A 20,220-nucleotide genomic window follows, 5' to 3' on the forward strand; every position below is an offset into this window, starting at 1 on the left:
GGCTGGTAAAACCCCGCTCAGGGTAAAGACACACTCTACCAGGGCGCAGGCGTCCTCGGTAGCCTTTGTTGCCCAGGTACTAATTGTAGATTTTTGCAGGGCATTGTCGAAGCAAAAACACACTCCTCTCTGTTTAGGCGGCTAACAACTGATTGCTTTATTGATCAGTGGTCCCAGCAAAGTCGGGCCCAGTAAAGCTGCTAATACAATCAATCCTAGTATCTTTATACCCTTAACCAAACAGTCTGACGTCAGGGCATCCAATTACAGAAATAATCAATTAAACTAGGAAAAACAAAGCCTTATCAACAAAATGGCGGACAGGTACGAGGGAGTACCTCTCCTCTCTGAACCAGCCCAATGAACACATTCCAATAGCACATCTGTCTTGGCCTGGCGCATGGGGTGATAGAAAGTTCACTCTGGCCTACGTGCAAAGGAAAAAAGCTGAAATGGTTTCTGTTATACAAGATGGTTTCTAGCTAAACATAAAATGGTTTCTGCTGCTATTACAGCATCCACCTGGTCTTCCCTTCACACATGTACAACACACTAAACGCTACCTCAGAAAGCCAGGGCGGATGCAAACGTGGGCTCCGCAGTCCTCGAATCTGCTGTAAATATGGTTATGTACATATATGTATATATATATCAGCTTGTCTCTGTTTTCGGTTAGTGCCTTGCCAGTGTTGTATTGTTCAATAAATCTGTTATGGTTCATCTTCCTTCGTGACTTTTGTGGTCTGACTGCTCCGACCCCCCCCCCCCCCTCCGTGGGGTTAGCTTGGTAGTCACCTACTTCGAATGAGCAACACATCTCGAAGAACAACAGTTACAGGTAAGTAACCGTTCTTTTTCCCATTCTGGTCGACATGCTCACCCAAAGCCCAATAGCTCTCCCTCCAGTCAGGGACCTGCTCACTCAGCCTTGGGACGGGGGGACCATGGTTCACCCAGATCTCAGGTCTCTTCACCTAACGGCCTGGTTTATCCGTGGTTGAACCAACCTGAAAGGGAATGTTCCCAGGAGGTTCAGATGTTGCTCCTTAGTAGCAGAAAACCCTCTACTAGACGCTCGTATGTTGCCAAGTGTCGGCACTTCTCGTCTTGGGTGTCCAGAAGAGGAGTACACCCATCCTTGGCTTCTGTCCCTACTACCTAGACCAGTGGTCCTGAACGTTTTGGGGCTGCCGGGCGCCTGGGGGTGGGGCCGCTCACAGGCCACGTGACTGGGGGCGGGGCCAAGCATGCGCCGCACGCCCGAGGTTGGCACCGGTATGGGCCGCGACCCCGGGCAAGGGCTGCCCAGGTGTCGCACGCCTGAGGCCGGCACGTGCAGCGCACCCGGGGACGGGGCCAAGGCCGGCACCGGCACGCGCGGCGCACCCGGGGGCGGAGGTCAGGGCCAGGGCCGGCACTGGCACGCGCGGCGCACCTGGGCCCAGGGCTGGCCAGGCTAGGCTAGCCGAGGGCTGTGCTTAAAGGGTCCCAACCCCCACCCCGGACAGACAGTTCTCAGGGGTGCCCCGCTTGCAAAGCAGTCCTGGCTTGGAGTGCCCAGACTACCCACACTGGGCACATCACACCACTCAGCCATCAGCCTGGCTGCACTTGCCGCAGGCTGCCATCTGGGGAGAGGGGTCAATCGGGGGGCTGCAGGAGAGCTTCCACCCCCAGAAACCCGAAGAGCCAGCCCAGTCCTCCCCATCGGGGGCTCGTGCCCCATTCCTCCTTCACCTCCTTCCACTTACCCTTCCCTAGCCCCTCTTCTTGATGTACAAAATAAAGATAACGTGTCTTCCAAAATGGAATCTGTCTTTATTGAACAAAACTGGGGGAGACTGGGAAAAGGAGGTGGGAGAGGGGAAGAGAGAGGCTGGGAGAGGGGAGGGCAACTAAAATGATCAGTGGTTGGGAACAGGTCCCATATGAAGAGAGGCTAAAGAGACTGGGACTTTTCAGCTTAGAAAAGAGGAGACGGAGGGGGGACAGGATAGAGGTCTCTAAAAGCAGGAGTTGGGTGGAGAGGGTGCATACAGAAAAGTTCTTCATTAGTTCCCATAAAGAAGGACTAGAGGACACCAAAGGAAAGGAATGGGCAGCAGGCTTCAAACTAGAACCAGAAAGTTGTTCTTCACAAAGCAAAGAGTCAACCTGTGGAACTCCTTGCTGCAGGAGGCTGTGAAAGCTACAACTAGAACAGAGTTTAAAGGGAAGTGAGATCAAGTCATGGAGGTTGGGTCCATGGAGTGCTATTAGCCAGGGGGTAGGAGTGGTGTCCCTGCCCAAGGTTTGTGGAAGGCTGGAGAGGGATGACACGAGACAAATGGCTTGGTCACTGTCTTCAGTCCATCCCCTCCAGGGTCCTTAGGGTTGGCCGCTGTCGGCAGACAGGCTACTGGTCTAGATGGACCTTTGGTCTGACCCAGGACGGCCATTGTAAGCTCAGGGCTCAGGGTCGGGGGTCTCAGTGGACCCCCTTGATTCTCTTGCACACCTGCTCCTGGGTGGCCAGGCTGGCAGCTCTCCTGCCCAGGCCGGCCACTTTCCTGTGCCTAGTGCGGAGATCGTGAACAAGCAGTGTGGGCATTTTCTTTTTGTGCAAAACTCCCATTTGCCGCATAATCTTTATACCCCCAAAAAGGAGGTGGGGGAGAGAAGCCGTGGGATGAGTTCCCACCCATTGGATAGCAGCCTTCAACTCCCTGAAGTGGGGTTCCAAAGAGGATGGAGAGAGGTTGTTCTCAGTGGGGACAGCTGGAAGAACAAGGAGCAATAGGCATAAGGTGTAGCAGGAGCAGGGCCATTGGTTGGCGCCCCGGGCAGCTGCCCTGTTCACCCACCCCTGAGTAGGAGAGGACTAAGTTGGACATTAGGAAGAACTATTTCCCTAGGCGGGCGGGGAAGCACTGGGACGGGTTCCCTACGAAGGGGTTGAAATCTCCATCCCTAGAGGTTTTTAAGTCCCAGCTTGACAAGGCCCTGGCGGAAATGATTTGGTTGGGTTGGTCCTGCTTTGGGCGGGGAGCTGGACTCCATGACTCCTGAGGTCTCTGCCAGTTCTATGATCACGTCTGGTGAGAAAGAACAGAGTTTGGGACTTTGCAAGTCAGTTTCCATCCAAAGTAGAAATAAGTGACATGGAGACAGGATATTTTCTTAGGAGCTTTCTACACTTGAAACACCACAGTTGCATAGCTGTACTGCTGTAGCACTTCACTGTGGATGTCATTGCTACTGCGAGAGGAAGGCTTCTCCCCGCAGCCTGGGTAATCCACCGCCCTGAGAATGGGTAGCTCGGTGAATGGAAGAATTTTCCCATCGACCTAGTTCTGTCTACACGTGTACATTGAATTACTTATGGCTCTCAGGCCTGTGGACTTTTCAGTTCGGAGCAACAGAATTAAACTTATTTAATATTCTGGCATTGAGTGTTATTTATTTATGGCCAGAAACAGCACTCAAGCAATCCAAACACCAAGGGCTGGTTTTCACGGGGCAAAACTGCCTCCAGGATTCGACTCTGTTTAACGAGATTAAGGCAGACGGCAACTCAGATTCATAGATTCTAATTCTAGAAGGGACCACTGTGATCATCTTTTTTGCAGCGCTCCCCCAAAATAATGCTTAGTATAGTAAATTGTTTCATAGAATCATAGAATAATAGGACTGGAAGGGACCTCGAGAGGTCATCGAGTCCAGCCCCCTGCCCTCAAGGCAGGGCCAAGCTCCGTCTACACCATCCCTGACAGATGTCTATCTAACCTGTTCTTAAATATCTCCAGAGAGGGCGATTCCACCACCTCCCTTGGCAATTTATTCCAATATTTGACCACCCTGACAGTTAGGAATGTTTTCCTAATGTCCAGTCTAAACCTCCCCTGCTGCACTTTAAGCCCATTACTCCTTGTCCTGTCCTCAGAAACCAAGAGGAACAAATTTTCTCCTTTCTCCTTGTGACACCTTTTTAGATATTTGAAAACCGCTATCATGTCCCCCCTTAATCTTCTTTTTTCCAAACTAAACAAGCCCAGTTCATGAAGCCTGGCTTCATAGGTCATGTTATCTAAACCTTTAATCATTCTTGTCGCTCTTCTCTGTACCCTTTCCAATTTCTCCACATCTTTCTTGAAATGTGGCGCCCAGAACTGGACACAGTACTCCAGCTGAGGCCTAACTAGTGCAGAGTAGAGCGGCAGAATGACTTCACGAGTTTTGCTTACAACACACCTGTTGATACAATCTAGAATCATATTTGCTTTTTTTGCAACAGCATCACACTGTTGACTCATATTCAACTTGTGGTCCACTATGACCCCTAGATCCCTTTCCGCCATGCTCCTTCCTAGACAGTCGCTTCCCATCTTGTATGTATGGAACTGATTGTTCCTTCCTAAGTGGAGCACTTTCAATGATTAATTATTCTCACGATTAAACATTTACAGTGCACCTCATTTTCAAACTCCCCAGTTGCTTCCAGCTGCGTCCCCTGCATCCCTCAAAAGAATGTACCTCACAAAACAGACTAATACATCATTTCCTTCAAAGGCTTGCAAGCTAAATGCAAGAACTTGTAGCACTGGAGATCAGTGCCATCTGGTGGCTTTCAACATGAATACTGTGAATGTTCATCTTGGACCACAAGTTACTGCGCTGTAGGAAGTAATGTCTGGGTAGGATTCTCTGGGTTGTATCATGAAGCGGTCAGAATGACTTTGACTTTAGGACAGATTTTCCATTGGCAGAAGACACATTTCTCCAGAAACAAAGACTGAGGGGACACACGCATGTACACACTACACTACACTTGTGCATACACACTCTACACTCATTTTCCATGTTTTAAATTCTGATTAGGAACCAAAATAAATTTTCCATGTTTTAAATTCTGATTAGGAACCAAAATAAATTCTGAAATGTCAGAACGTATCCTGGAACAGAAATGTTTCCAATGGCACTGCTGAAAACATGACACAGTGGCTTCATACCCAGAAGGCAAAAAGAAATCAGATTATTTTTTATCTAATTTTTTTTTTTTTTAGGCCTGATTAATGATTTTTTGAAAGCTGAGAGTTGGCCACACGGAGCATAGTTGAATGTTTCAAATACATTAAAGAGCTGATCTAACGTGGCGCTCGATCATTCTGCACGTTTAGTTGTTAAGATAAAACTCTTAGCAACTTTGAAAATGTTGCACCATTCACTGCCTCTGCTGTCGTGTGTGGTTGGTTGGTACAGGCCTCCTTTGCTAGCCTGGCTTCTGAACTTTATTGGGAAGATCCTGAGAGCTGCAATCTAGATTTAGAGACCACAACTCCCATGATGCTTAGGGGAAAGAAAAATACTTCCTTTTACAGGCTGTGCTGCTGTCAGAGCAGACTGGGAACTCCAATTTCCGGAGGAAGAGTAAGATTGCTGGTTCCAGGGCGCTGTGCTTCCCAGGAGCCGTGGGAACTGTGTTCCAACAGGGAGCCTCAGAGATGCTTGGAGGCTTCCCTGCAGCTGGGGCAGAGAGAGACTGTTGCTGCCTGCACCCAGATCTGCGTGAGGTGGGTCTGCAGGGAAGCCACACTTCAGGGACTCCTCTGTGCACTCCAAGGTGGGGCAAATTCTGACGGTGCACATGCCACTCTAAATGTAAGTATATTGGTTGTCGATAGTTTATACCGGGTGTCGGAGGCAGGCAGCTGCACAGGGAGGGTGGTGGGCAGCTCCATTGCAGGACAGACACATTTAAGGTGACAATGAAAGAGACTTTCCTTTCTCCTAGGTGCCATGGCCACGTCAAACCCGCTGAAAGGTCTCCTGGACACAGTTCTCTGCTCCCTGTGCCAGGAGTCTTTCAAGCATCCGGTGCTTCTCAAGTGCGGGCACAACTTCTGCCGAGCCTGCATCACCCGGTACTGCGAGGACTCCCAGAGCAGCAGCACCTCCTCCTATACCTGCCCGCAGTGCGGAAAAGGCTTCCGGAAAGGCGAATTCCAGCCCAACTGGCAGCTGAAGCACGTAGCAGATGTGGCAAAAACCATCCCAGAGCCGGGAGGGCAGCGAGCCTGCAACACACATAACAGGGGTTTGAAACTCTTCTGTGAAGTGGATCAAACCCTCATCTGCCTGGTCTGCCGAGAGTCCCAGGACCACAAAGAACACGCCGTGGTGCCTATTGAGGAAGCAGCACAGGACTATAAGGTAGTCATCCGTAATTACTGTACTTCCAATGCATCCCGGCCAGGGCGCTTGCTCACGGCAGAGCCGTTTGAGAACGATGAAAACAGCAAACTCATAAAACAAGCGTCCTGCAGTCACAAGGGAGGAAGGCAGGAGATTTTATACAGGAGGAATGCTGAGGAGACATGTTTTAAAGCAAGGGAACCTAAGGCCCGGGGGCTGGGTTGCCCTCGAAGGCTTAGGCCCCCCCCCCCCAGCATTGGAGAGCCTGCCTTAGCACTCCATGCCCCCCCTCCCCTCCTGCCTCCCCACAGCCGCTGACCCAAAAAAGGTTCCCCAGCCCAGTTTTAAAGCCTGTTCTAGTGACAGTTTTTGCACTGATGTGTTTTGGTGAGAGACATTGGGGGGGAGAGGTGTGGGGTTTTTTTTTTTTATACAACACATCAGCAAAAAAAAACCCAGTGTGGATGCAAAGACACGTTGGTATAAAGGTGCCTGACGCCAGGAATGCTTGTTTTCCTTTCCATGAGCTTTATTTTTATCTGAGTACTAGAAGATTTACCTGATAGTGCTTGAGTCCTTCAGGGCAGGGGGCTGGAATTGTAGTAGTCCGGGCACAGCCTTTGGGATATGGGGGCCTTAGGGCAGGGGGCTGCCGTGTGGGGGGTGCTGGAGTCAGGGCAGGAAGTGTGGGGCCCAGGTAAGGATGGAAGCGACTAGATGACTATCCGATAAGCAGAAGCTTATCGGATAGTCGACTAGTGATGTGACTAGTCACTTCCCTGCCTTGCTGCCTCTATCACTTTGTACTGTGAGCTGAATCCTGCAAAGTGCATAATGCCCATGGCACTTGCTGATAACGCACACAGCCCGGCCAGGAGAACGTACACAGCCCAAAGGAGGGCGAGTGGTGGGATGGCTATTTGGGTGTGGGGAGAGGGAAGCAACTTTAATTTCCAGCAGGGGTTCAGTCGGAGCTTGGCTGTGTGAAGATGTTGAGAGGCTGTGAGAGCTGGAGGCTTCTCCCAGCCACAATTAGCAAGGCTAGACCCCAGCCAGCATCAGCCACATTGGGTCTGTCCTGGACACCTGCTGGTGCCCTAGTCTAGGGGAGGTTGCTGATTCTCTGCCCCACTGCAGCCTGTCCCCCATGGGCTTTTCCTGGATGGTGCTGCAGGTACCCACATGCTTTATCCTTTGGGATCTCGTAGTTGCAGTTTATGTAACACGCTTAACAGAAGAGTCCAGCAAATGCCTATGATCAGGTGCTACTAAAAGCTAATTATCAGTGGGCCCAATTGGGCTCTGGGGGAACCGATCTCGAGATATAACCAATCCAGTGATTTAAGTTAGGAAATCACAAGTATCCGTGGAAAATGTTGTGTTTCTATGATCAGGCGCTACTAAAAGCTAATTATCAGTGGGCTCTGGGGGAACAGATTTCACAATATAACCAATCCAGTTATTGAAGTTAAGAAATCAGTCGTATCTGTGCAAAATTTGACGTTTCTAGCGCTTACTGTTTCGGAAATCTTTCGGAATGATCAATTTTCAGACTTGGGGCTCTGGAGGAACCGGGGGAACCGATTTCGAGATATAACCCATCCAGTTATTGAAGTTAGGAAATCAGTAGTATCTGTACAAAATTTGGTGTTTCTAGCTCTTACCATTTTGGAGATCTTTCGGGACAAACAAACAAACTTACAGAAATATTTATAAGATTTAATACTCTTGAAAATGTACACAAAACAGGGGAAACCCTCCCAAAGCCGCCAAAACTAACCCAGATGTTTTTTTTTTCTTTTTTCTTTTTTTTGTAGTGCCAAATTCAGCACCGCTTAGCGAATTTGGAGAAAGAGAAAAAAAAGATCCTGTCATATAAATCAAGTGGGAAAACTACAAGCCAGGAACTACTGGTAGGTGCTGTTATTGTTCTGGGGCAAACATGTACAGGAACATTATTAATACTCTGTTCAGTCTCTAACAGAGGAATAGTGAGCAACATCTTTCCGTCCATGAAAGAGTCTGACTTTTTCTCATTAAATCAGAACAGTGTTTCTTTACAATCTACTATACGTTTGAGCAGGTTTGTATGTCTGTCTGTCTGTCTGAGTGTCCATCTGTGAGCCCAGCTGTTCAAGAACTTAAAGGGGTAAGAGCTAGGACCATCACATGCAGTCTGCAGCTTCCTCTGATCTTAACTTTCAGCAGGGTCAGGGCTTGGCTGTGCCAGGACGACGCGATGTGCCTGGAATGAGATTGCTTCTCAGAAAACGGAAAGGGTAGATAATGCTAGATAATGGCCACGTGGAGACTACAGGTTGGAAAGCAGGGACATCTATACTGTATAATGACCGTAGGGGGTAGCAAGGAGCCAGATGGGGACCAGGACAGTTATAACCCCACTGGGGCAGCAGGGGACAGGGGTTAAGAAAGGGGACAGCTATCTGCTGTGTATTTGCACTTCGCATACAGAAAAGAGACAGAATCACCAGTCAGGTGAAAGGGCTGGCTGGGAGCTCTCCCCTCTTCTCCATCCCACCCCCATCTGGGACTGCCCAGCTCACACCTCCCACCCCCAAGAGCGGGAGATGGGGGCAGGAACAGAAGCTTCCCCCCCCCCACCACCACTCATACAGGAATATTGCTGACCGTTCCCCTCTTTTCCAGAAAACAAAAATGATTTGAGTTAAGGACCTGAGCAAAGCTGGGTAAATCTTCTAGTTGAGTATAAACAGGAAAATGGAACACTAAGGAAAGAGTTTTAATAATTAAAATATTGCCACTGAGAAAATGAGTGCAGTTTGGTTAGCTAATAGTAGTTTTTCCTTTAGTCTTTTAATTAAAGCTCATCAAACATTTTCAGCTGCAAAACTGCTGTGGAAAAATGGAATTAGGAGCAAAATTTTCCTATGGGAAAATGTCTTTTGCAAATGTATTTGTTTTATTTAATTACAGTACGTTTACTCCTCCCATTTAAAATATTCGAGGTGGCAAATGAATAAATACATTTATTTGTATAGAAAATTCAAAAGAACAAAAATATTTATTTTCATTTCAAACTGCAGGTTTTCATTTTGGTTTTAAAATGCTGAAATTTGTTCAGAAATTTAATGTTTTTATCCCTTTGTTTTCGTGTTTACTCTTTTCTGCCACTGAGTAAAATAACTTGACTAAATTTCCGTTTTTTCCCTAGCGTTTTTATTTTACTTTCTGCTATTTTTCTAAAATGGGAGAACTTTTGTAGAGTTCCAGAGAGAATGAAATAAAAGGAAAAAATGAAGTATGGGTGGAGGGTGGAACTTGACATTATTTTATTATATTTTAATGTCATATATTTATGTATGTATATTTATTTTATTATATTTTAGAAAAAAGCAGAAACAATTTTTTTCCAAATTATTAAATGATATTTTTCAAATAAATTAAAATTTGACCTATTTTGAAAACTGAAAAACAACTTTGAAATTTCATTTTTTTTCCAAATTTCTCCTCAATAAATTTGGATTAAGGTTCAACAATACTATAGGTTGAACTTCTCTGGTCTGGCACCCTCAGGACCTGACTGGTCCCAAACAAGGGAATTTGCTGGACCATGGAAGGTCTCATAAGAACGTAAGAATGGCCATACTGGGTCAAACCAAAGGTCCATCTAGCCTAGTATTCTGTCAGCCAACAGAGGCCAACACCAGATGCCCCAGAGGGAGGGAACACAACAGGTAATTCTCACGTGATCCCTCTCCCCTGTCGTCCATTTCCAGACAAACAGAGGCTGGGGACACCATTCCTACTCAGCCTGGCTAATAGTCATTGATGGACCTAACCTCCATGAATCTATCTAGCTCTTTTTTGAACCCTGTTTAAGTCTTGGTCTTCACAACATCCTCTGGCAAAGAGTTCCACAGGTTAACTGTGCGCTTAGTGAAAAAAACCTTCCTTTTGTTTGTTTTAAACCTGCTGCCTATTGATTTCATTTGGTGACCCCTAGTTCTTATTCACTATTTCCACACCAGTCATGATTTTATAGACCTCTGTCCCCCTTAGTCTCCTCTTTCCTAAGCTGAAAAGTCCAAGAGTTTTTAATCTCTCTTCATATGGGACCTGTTCCAAATCCCTCATCATTTTTGTTGCCCTTTTCTGAATCTTTTCCAATGCCAATATATCTTTTTGATTGAGGTGACCACATGTTTACACAGTAGTCAGGTTTTGGATTTTTATAGAGGCAATAAGGTATTCTCTGTTTTATTCTCTATCCCTTTTTAAAATGATTCCTAACGTTCTGTTTGCTTTTTTGACGGCCTCTGCACACTGAGGTTACGTCTGCACTGCACAGTTATTTTGTACTAAGCTATTCTAGAATAGTTATTCCGAAATAGCTTATTTTGAAATAGCACTCCTGCTAGACATTGCCATGAAGATTTGGGTTCAAAACATGATGCAGGTTTCTTGCTCCTACAGTACCTGGGCCCAGAGTGCTCCAGAAAGCGCATGAATTTGTAGTCTTTTGTTCAGTTCCTAGCACACATTTCTAAGTGTCCTGCAAACTCTGGTTTGAACATGCAAATAGGTGTCTTGCCAGCCAGTCAATTTGTGTTTAGAATCTCTGTGTGGATTAAAACGGGAGATTTATGATGTGACAAAATATATCCATCTTAAATTGTGCATTAAAAACTCATCAGATCAATTGTTGGTGATCTGATTTTAAAGGCTCTTTTAGAAAACGTGGTCCTGTGCATGTTGGTGTATTCTGTGGAGAGTATCTGTTGCCCTGGTCATGTCTAGCACTTCTGAGGTTGGGTTCTACTATATGCTCCCCAAAAGTAACCCTTGCCAATCCAGTTCTGGGTTTCACACCTACTGCCCTTCCTGTTATGGGAAAGATTGGATTTTCTAGAAACCATGGATAACAAAATATTCTAATACTTCAAGATACATTCATATTCTAAACACCAGTTAGGATTCTTGGAAAATCCATTCAAAAACCGTCTGTTTACTGAGCTTAGACTATGTTCTTCATAAAATATCAGATGTTAAATTCCATGGGATTGCAATCACATAGTCTCGTGTGCCTATATAAGATTTTATAAAATATCCCATAACTCATGTCATATTCCTGTCCTTGATCTGTTCTCCCCCTATTTGTGTTTCTTCATTTCAGAAACAGCTACAAATTGACAGGCAGAAAATTGCATCCGTATTTCAGCGACTGTGTGAGTTTCTGGAGGAGCAAGAGCAACTCCTGCTGGACCAGCTGGAAGAGCTGAAGAAGGAAATTGAAAAGAGGCGGGATGAGTATGTGGCCAAACTCTCTGAGGAACTGTCCTCGTTCAGTTCCCTAATCAGTGAGATGGAGCAGAAGTTCCAGCAGCCAGCGAGTGAATTCCTGCAGGTGAGTTGGTGTTAGAAACACCCCACAACCTTTCGTAGGAAAGGCAGGTCTCCTAGGGTATGTCTACACTTGCACCCTCCTTTGAGGGAGGGATGCAAATGTAGACATTTGAAATTGTAAATAAAGCTGGGATTTAAATATCCCATGCTTCATTTGCATATTCGCAGACTGACGCTATTTCTTAATAGCACTATTTCGCGAATAAAAATAGAGTAGGAGGGGTCTTCCCCAAAGCTGTGAGTGTTCGGGAGATCTTTGTTCAACACGTCACTCAACTGAGCTCTCTGATTCCATGTGCCAGGCGGCCATTCAGGTGTCATTGCATGAAGAGGTAGTGAGCCTCCATAGATAAACTCTCCAGACCCAGATCCTGCAGTCAGAGCACATTTCCAAGGGAGCAAATTTGTTAATTTATAACAAATACTTTCTCCCTGAACCTCAAACTGTGAAGACAAAGTGAATTCCCTCCAGAGCAGGAGGGATCCCCAGTATGAGATGTCTGGGACTGAGTTTTCTTTTCTCTGTCTCCTCTAGGACATCAGCGGCACCTTGTGCAGGTAGGTGGCTGCTTCTCATTCTCCCTTTCACGGGGATTTTGGACACGAGTCATCGCTCCCCGTGGACTCGCTGTGCAGAGTGTGGGGCTGGTCCCAGTTTCCCACCATTAAATCTACTCTTGGGGCTGTTCTCAGTTTGGCCAGACCCCGGAACAGCCCAGCCTGAGAGGAGAGTTTGAGCTGTTTGTTTGTTGGTTGTTACGATGCGCTGAGCTCGGCCAGTCGGCTTGCTGGGCCGCAGAGATGGAACGCACGTTCCCTGCTCTCAGGAGTTTGTCATGTGCCACTGTTAGCAGTGCTGTGGGAGATTCCCCACCACTGCGCTAGGGACTAAAGCCTGCAGACTGGATTCAACCCGCAGCTTGTCTGGATCCGCTGTTGGGAGGGAGAGGGGAGAAGTCCCAAGCCTGACGGGTTGGATCAGGGTTGCTTGGTGGGGCGAGGAAATGGATCCACCCCTGCCGTACCCCCTTAACTCAGCCGGGTGAAAAGTGCAGGGACCCACTTGCCTGTAGGACTTTTCCCTGCTGCTCCTGTTGGCCGAAATAGCAGCCAATAGGAGCTGTGAGGGATGGTGCCTGGGAGCTGTGGGGGGCACGGATCCACATCTGTCCCATGGATCTGTGCAGCCCCCATTCCACTCAGCCCCCCCCCTTCTTGCCAAGACTCCCATCCTGCTCCTGCACCCTCCTTACCACTCAGACCTCACATCCCACCCTACTCTTGGACCATTCCTCCCTCCCCCACAGAAGCCAGTCCCCCACCCTCATTCTGCTCCTGAACCCCACCTCCCTCCCAGATGCCCCTCCCGCCCCCAGGCATAATGCACCTTCCCGCTTGCCCAGATCCTGCACCCCCACCCCACTCCCGCACACCCCCCTCCTGCACACTGAACCCTTCATTATTGGCCCCACCCCGGAGCCTAGGGAGGCCTTTAAAATGTACTAGCTCCAGGACCCCAAAAGAGTTAACCTGGCCTGGGATTGGAGCGCGAGGGGAGTGAGGTGTCTTAGTGAGGGTGGGGGGTTAGTTTTCTTCTCACTTCTGTGTGGCCCCAACTCATCTTACTGTGGGTCAGTGGCCCCCACCCCAAAAGGATTCCCCCACCCCTGCCCTAGTGTCTCAAGGCATTCCCCCACCCCTGCCCTAGTGTCTCAAGGCATTCCCCCACCCCTGCCCTAGTGTCTCAAGGCATTTCCCCCACCCCTGCCCTAGTGTCTCAAGGCAAAATCAGGATAGTCAACTAGTCTTTAACATCCCTAGTGCACACGTATGGGGCAACGAAGCATTTAATCCTCCACAGTCTGCTGAGCTGCAGCCGTTCGCTGCGGTAAAATTCATTTAAGTAAGACACACATGGGGATGAACTCCATCGCATGTAACCCTGGGCTGTTCTTCTGCAGGTGCGAGAGGAAGCCGTTTCAGAACCCTGTGGCCTTTTCTTCTGATCTGAAATGGAGACTCTGCGAATCTTCTCAAAAAGCTGCATCCCTGGAAGTCCTAATGAAGAAATTCAAAGGTACCGAACTGTCCCTTTGGGAATTTTCTCACCTGTATCACACTGATAATTGACAGAGCGAGGGAATGTAATTGTGACTGGAGATGGGTTCTAAGTGATTTGTTGACTGTGAATTCGCTACTCAGCTCACAATACAACACCTACGCACTGGGTGAGGGTACTGAACTCTGACTCCCAGAGGGTTTTTCTTTCTTAGCAGGTATGATCACTGACCTTTGCCTGAGCTTCTTGCTGAACTTCATGCTTTTGAAGTGTGTGTGTTTGGAGTTTTGTCTGCCTGGCCTGCTGGGTCATAGCCCCTCTCTTGCTTCGGAGCAGGGTGGAGAATGTTTTTCCTGTCATGGGCAGTTGTCCCAAAGACAAAATCCATGTCCTGAGTGGCTCACCCATGGGAAGAGTGGGGGAGGTGGGAAAAGGCAGGGAGGTTTGGGGTCTCCCCCTGCAGGAAGCAAAGCTGGTGCTCGTGGCTTCAGCCATGCGGCGGCAGTGGCACTGGAACAGTTTGTACAAGGGGGTTGCTCAAAGCCAGTGGTCCCCATACTTTGTACCTCACGCCAGTGTTCCCTGCTAGCTGGGTGCCTCTGCGGCTGCTCAGGAGAGAGTTTCCAATGCTACCCAGCTGATGAGCAGAGTGACCACAGCTAGTGTTTTTCTGCTGGTGGTGCACATTGGCACATGTCTCAGTGCATGTAAAAAATTATTCTGCACATGGATTGAAAAAATTCGCAAATGGCTGGAAAATATTAGAGGTGAAAGGGGTTTGCAGGGGGCACCCCCCCCCATCAGCAACTGCCCCAGCTCCAAGCCTTCCTCCAGCCCAGGTGCCCTTTAAGGACAGTGGGAGCCTGAAGCTGACCCCCTCCCCTCCAATTGGTACTGGGACGTTGCTGGCTGTTTCCCTTCATCAGGGAGCCAGGGGAAAGTGCAGTTTGCTGCATCCCTTGCTCTGGCTGGGGAGCGCAGGGGGCAGACAAGCTGTGCACTTCGCTCTCGCTCCCTGACGGGGACGGGAAGGAGAAGAACAAGCAGCCCTGGTAGGACTCTCTGTGGCCTCCCTGCCCACACAAAGGCTGTGTCTAGACTGCAGGCTTCTTTTAGACGAAGCGTTTCCAGAAGAGATTTTCTGGAAAAGCGTCTTTCGAAAGAGAGCGTCTACACAGCGATCTGCTTTTTTCAAAGGGAGAGTCCACACTGATTGGACGCTCTCTCGCATTTCAGCTGTGTTTACTGTGGACGGAGTGGCCACCAGGGCACCTGTGTTATTTCTTAGAGGCCTCTTCTTTTGAAAAAAACCCTCCTCCCCGTCCACACACCCCTTTTTCCGAAAGAGCTTGTGTGGAAAAAGGCTTCTTTCTCGTAGAAAGAGGTTTACCAATGTCTGAAATACTCTGCGTTCTTTCGACTTTCTGTTGAAAGAACACAATAGTAGTGTGGACATAAGTGAAGTTTTTCATTAAAAAAAAAGACATATCCCCCAGACACACACATACCTGCTCACTGCCCCCTGGCTATAGCACCCCCCCAACCTCCTTAAGGAGCTGAGCAGTGCCGGGTAAGTGTGCTAGTAACTTAGTGCAGTTTGTTGTATTTTCATTTCACTTTTGTGCTAGAACATTAACAACGTGACTGTTCATCAACACGACACTGAATCTTTGTTGCTCATTTCTTCCTTTAGACACGCTGGCGTCTAGACTGCTCTTCCACAAAGGTACATTTCTGGGCTCAAAGGGGGAGTGAAAACTTTCCTGTGAAGTATGGTGGCTCATCAGCAGCACCACAACTCAGGTTCTCTTTCACTTTTGTGTTAGATGGGAGCTGAACACCCTGGCTATGTCTAGACTGCAGGCTTCTTTCGAAAGAGGCTCTTTCGAAAGCATCTTTCGAAAGAGCCTCTTTCGAAAGATCGCGTCTAGACTGCAGGCGGATCTTTCGAAAGAGAAATCCGCTTTTTCGAAAGAGAGCACCCAGCGAGTCTGGATGCTCTCTTTCGAAGACGGCCTCTTTACATTGAAGAACGCCTTCCTTCGAAAGAGGAACTTTCGAAGGAAGGCGTTCTTCCTCGTGAAACGAGGTTTACCGCCATCGAAAGAAAAGCCGCGTTCTTTCGAAATAATTTCGAAAGAACGCGGCTTGAGTCTGGACGCAGGGGAAGTTTTTTCGGGAAAAGGCTACTTTTCCCGAAAAAACCCCTGAGTCTGGACACGGCCCCTATGGCTACGTCTATTTGCCTTCATGTTGAACACACATTTACAGTCACGCACCTTGTTGCTCAGCCCTTGGTTCAGTTATTCTTCCTTCCCTCGCATTTTTTAAAATATTTGTGACTAACTTGGGAACAAGCGCGCCTGCCTCCGTATGGACAAACCTCCCTCCGCTCCTGGCTGGGAAATCTGAGAGGGACACTGGGGCTCCCGCTAGCAGCCACCAAATGTTGCTGCTCCCCTGCCAGCCTGGGAAGTGGGCGAGGGGACCCTGCTGTATCCCTCCCGGCCTGGGGACCAGAGGCGCAGAGGTGATGCTGGGGGATTTATTATGGCCTGGGGGCTGCAGAAGGCCTGAAGTGAAGGGGAGGGCTAATAGGGCGAGTGCTTGCAGGGTAAACGCAGGGAGGGGGTGGAGAACTGATGGGGGGTGATGCTGAGGACTGGAGGATAAGATGGGGATGGAGCAGAGGCGGTTCTGGGGGTAGAGTGGATTGCTGGGCAGCAGACGGGCAGATGTGGGGGTCAGAGCCCCTGCTGCAAATGGGTAGGAATGCAAAGTCAGGCCAATTGTCACACGCCCGCACCCTGTGGAGCCCTGGGGAGGGGCTGTTCAAAATCGAAAACCCACAGTATGGTCCTTTGGCCCAAAACCCATGACATTTTACAGATCTCAAGGGATTTGAGCTCCTGAAGCTGGTAATACTGTGTTAGCCAGTCAGGAGACTGGAAAGTCCCCAATAGACTGGCATGAGATGAGCTGATCTACAGTAAGTGCGCGGTGCCCTCCTCAGCCACCCAGGCATGGAGGCCAGCGCTGGCTCTGGGGGAGCCGTGTTTCTGTTCCCCGCTAGCTCTGGTCTTTAGGAGGGAGGGGCTGGGCACGGGGAGGGGCCTGTGAAAATGGGTCTCATTGCAGAAGGGGACTTTGGATTCTCTGTGACCAGCCGGGATCTTCCCACGGTGCCAGGGTCTCTGCCCACGTCTGGGTGGCGGGAGGGGGGCAGGCGGGGAAGACGCCCTGGGCCTGACTGTCAGGCCCTTGTTTGCTGCAAAGGGGCCTTAACGTGCCTGGGAACAGAGCAGAGAAAGTGGCTCCTGCCCCGGGGAGCCCCCCAGTCAGTGCCCTGGGCGTCCAGGCGCTGCAGGGATCCCGCTCCCAGCAGTTGATGCAGCAATAGGCTGGGGCCAGGCCGGGGGCACAGGCTGGGTGCCCTGCACCAGGGCTGCTCTCTGCTCTGCCCCTGAGCCCCTGTACGTGACACCCGGGGCCAGGGGGAATAAAGGAAGGACAAAGGAGGCTTCAAATCACTTCCCTCCGGCCCCCTGCCCCCCGCACCCGTCTTTCCCCCAGGCCCGAGAATGGAGGAGCTGTGAGTCTGCCAGTCAGACTCTGGGGTGGGGGCCTGGCTCAGCAGAGCCGATCCTGCCCCTGTCCCTGGTCTGGGTGAGTCCCCCGGCGCGGGGCTGAGCTCTCAGCGCTGCTCCCCGGACAGAGCGGGGGGAAGCCTGGAGGGGGGAGATGTCTGAGTCACTCCCCAGCTGGGGCAGGTTCTGTCCCGGGCAGGATCGGACCCTCCCCAGGGCCGGGCTCTGCCCCTCACGCTCGGATTCTCTCTCCCCAGCCAACGTGACTCTGGATCCAGACACGGCCCATCCCTTGCTCGTCCTGTCGGAGGATCGGCGACGTGTGAGGTGTGAACACAGACAGCAGCGAGTGCCCGACACCCCGGAGAGATTCGACACTGAGCGCTGTGTGCTGGGCCGGGAGGGCTTCACCTCAGGCTGCCATTACTGGGAGGTGGAGGTGGAGTTAGGGGATGGGGGATTCTGGGCTGTGGGGGTGGCCAGAGACTCTGTGAGCCGGAAGGGATGGGTCGACTTTAGCCCTGAGCAGGGGGTCTGGGCTGTGCAGGGCCAAGGGAATGGGTGCTGGGCTCTCACAGCCCCTGGGCATTGCACCCCCTTACCCAAGGTCCGGGCCCCCCACAGGGTCCGGGTGTATCTGGACTACGAAGGGGGGCGGGTGGCACTTTACGATGCTGGTAGCGGGGAATCGATCTTCACGTTCCCGCCGGCCCCTTTCGCCGGGGAGAGAATCCGCCCCTTCTTCCTCTGTGTGGGATGCGTTGTGCTGGGTGGGATGAAGGCTTTCCCTTTGCACTCACCCTGGCAGCTCTTCCTGTGCCCCTGAGGTGCCTCCTCTGCCCCTATGAAACGGGCTCCTCTCACCCCCTCACCCCTCATCTCTATGACCCTGGAGGACTCTGCCACCCAGCCCCACCCCAGTCCCACACAGAGAGGGCTGGCGGGGGAGAGATGCTCTGGCCACAGCCCTATGGCTGGGGAGCTCAGTGTGCGCTCTATGCTCCCTGGAGGGCAACGCTGGAGCGGGAGGGTGGGTCCTGCCAAGGAAGAGCGGAGGGACCAGGGAGAGACCCTTCAATGTGGGGAGGGGCGCAGTGGGAGGCCTGGCTGAATGAGGGGGGGATGTGAACTTGTGGGTAATTTCCATCCATTACTCGATGAGGGAAACACAAAGACGCAGCGCTGTCAGCTCCCTGCCAGGCACTAGCCCCACCGCAGTTCTGCATTTTAAGGCTACGTCTACACCAGCATGATTTTCCGGAAATGCTTAAAACGGAAGTTTTCCGTTATAAGTATTTCTGGAAAAAGCACGTCTACATTGGCAGGATGCTTTTCCAGAAAAGCACTTTTTTCGGAAAAGCGTCCGTGCCAATGTAGACGCGCTTTTCCGCAAAAAAGCCCCGTTTGTCATTTTCGCGATCGGGGCTTTTTTGTGGAAAACCCTACTGTGCTGTCTACACTGGCCTTTTTCCGGAACAGTTTTCCGGAAAAAGGACTTTTGCCCGAACGGGAGCAGCATAGTATTTCCGGAAAAGCGGCTGATTTCTTACAGTAGATCGTCAGTGCTTTTGCAGAAATTCAAGGGGCCAGTGTAGACAGCTGGCAAGTTATTCCGGAAAAGCGGCTGATTTTCCGGAATAAGTGGCCAGTGTAGACACAGCCGATATGTATTAAGAGCTGCAAGGCCCTTAGTAGATTTAACAAGTAGATGCGCTGCGGGAGAGTCCAGGAGTGATCTGGGACAGCTGATTCCTGGCTCACTCCTGGTACCTCCCCACCGCCGCTGCGCTTCTGTCTTTTAAACGTATGAAAAGCCTGGAGACGCTCCTCGAGATGCACCGAATTAAAACCGAAATGCCCAGCCTCCGTCACAGCAGAGTTGTTTTCATGGGGTACAAGCCGCGTACAAAAATGGTCATCTTTGTTCTAAATGTAACTTATTCTTCTTAATTTTGTAAAATCTCCTTGATTTTGAAGCAGTGAGGTTATTGCATCTGAATTCTCTGTCACACTGGTTCTTGTTAAATGGGGATTAATGCATCCTGTCGCTGGTGTGTGTTCATGATATTAAAGTTGCCTGCAGTAGAACTGTGGGTATCAATGAAAAGGTCTGTATTTCCTCTGACATATTTGCAGATCAAAGTCTGAATAATGGTACAAACCTTGGAGCTAGTCGCATTATTTAGAGTAAATCCTGCCCTGTACCTGTCCCAGGCCTGCTTTTTCAGGGGTGCTGAGTTCAATTTATTATTTATCCATTCACAGCCGAGCATGTTGCAACTTCACTAATAGTGAAGCCCCAACTATTATGATTTATTACACAAACCCAAACTGTCCCCAAGTTCCAGGAGTCCCACATATCCTCTGCCAGCCAGCAAAACCCGCAGCTTTCCCTCGCCAGCCACTTGCTCACCAACAGCCACGTTGCAGACACTGCTCAGTGAAAACCTGCCGTTCTGTCTAATTGCACAAACCCGACCAGCCCTGCCCTGCCCTGAGAGCCAGCCCCTGCCCCGCCCCTTCTCTGAAGCCCCACCCCCTCTTGTTCCAGATCCCCTTTGTCACTCAATCTGACCCCCCTCACTAACTTCCCCTGGGCTGGGGCTAGAAATGAGGGGTTCAGAGAGTAGGAGGGGTAAAGGCTCAGCTGGGGTGCAAGGTCTGGGCAGGGTTGGGGAAGAAAGGTTTGGGGTGCAGGGTGGGGCTCTGTGCTCATGCAGGGGTTTGGAGACTGGGAGAGGCTGCTGGCCATGGGAGGGGGTCAGGTCTGGGTTAATGGGGCAGAAGGGGAGCAGAGGGCAGGAGGGGGCTCAGGTCTGGGATAACGGGGAGGGGAAGGGGGAGGGAGGGAGGCGTGCAGGGTCTGGAGGGGAGTTTGGGTGTGGGAGATGTTTCTGATTTGGGGCAAGGGGTTGGGGTGCTCAAGGGGACTCTAATGTGGGCTAGGGGGTTGGGATGCAGGGCCTGGGGGAGTTGAATTGCAGAAGGGGGCTCAGACCTGGGGAAGGCAGTTTGGGA

At 50.1% G+C, this 20,220-nt stretch overlaps 1 protein-coding gene across 1 annotated transcript; it reads left to right on the forward strand.

Annotated features, from left to right (window-relative positions):
- Positions 1 to 5,370: 5,370 nt before the first annotated feature.
- On the forward strand, positions 5,371 to 19,313 carry LOC142823118 (tripartite motif-containing protein 10-like). Its single transcript, XM_075913461.1, has 8 exons — positions 5,371 to 5,637; positions 5,771 to 6,189; positions 7,989 to 8,084; positions 11,327 to 11,557; positions 12,092 to 12,114; positions 13,518 to 13,633; positions 15,309 to 15,341; positions 17,460 to 19,313. Exons 2-8 carry the CDS (start codon positions 5,776 to 5,778, stop codon positions 18,026 to 18,028), a joined length of 1,482 nt encoding a protein of 493 aa, XP_075769576.1. The 5' UTR covers positions 5,371 to 5,637; positions 5,771 to 5,775; the 3' UTR covers positions 18,029 to 19,313.
- The last annotated feature ends 907 nt before the right edge of the window (positions 19,314 to 20,220 follow it).

The sequence above is a fragment of the Pelodiscus sinensis genome, chromosome 32, assembly GCF_049634645.1.
Source record: "Pelodiscus sinensis isolate JC-2024 chromosome 32, ASM4963464v1, whole genome shotgun sequence".
Taxonomy (NCBI): Eukaryota; Metazoa; Chordata; order Testudines; family Trionychidae; genus Pelodiscus; species Pelodiscus sinensis.

Bases quoted from the DNA above. Each gene is read 5' to 3' on its own strand.
- LOC142823118 (XM_075913461.1), top strand. From the start codon at position 5,776: ATGGCCACGTCAAACCCGCTGAAAGGTCTCCTGGACACAGTTCTCTGC. The intron at 13,634-15,308 runs GTACCGAACTGT...TTCTTCCTTTAG, and splicing joins CCTAATGAAGAAATTCAAAG to ACACGCTGGCGTCTAGACTG. The intron at 15,342-17,459 runs GTACATTTCTGG...CTCTCTCCCCAG, and splicing joins TAGACTGCTCTTCCACAAAG to CCAACGTGACTCTGGATCCA.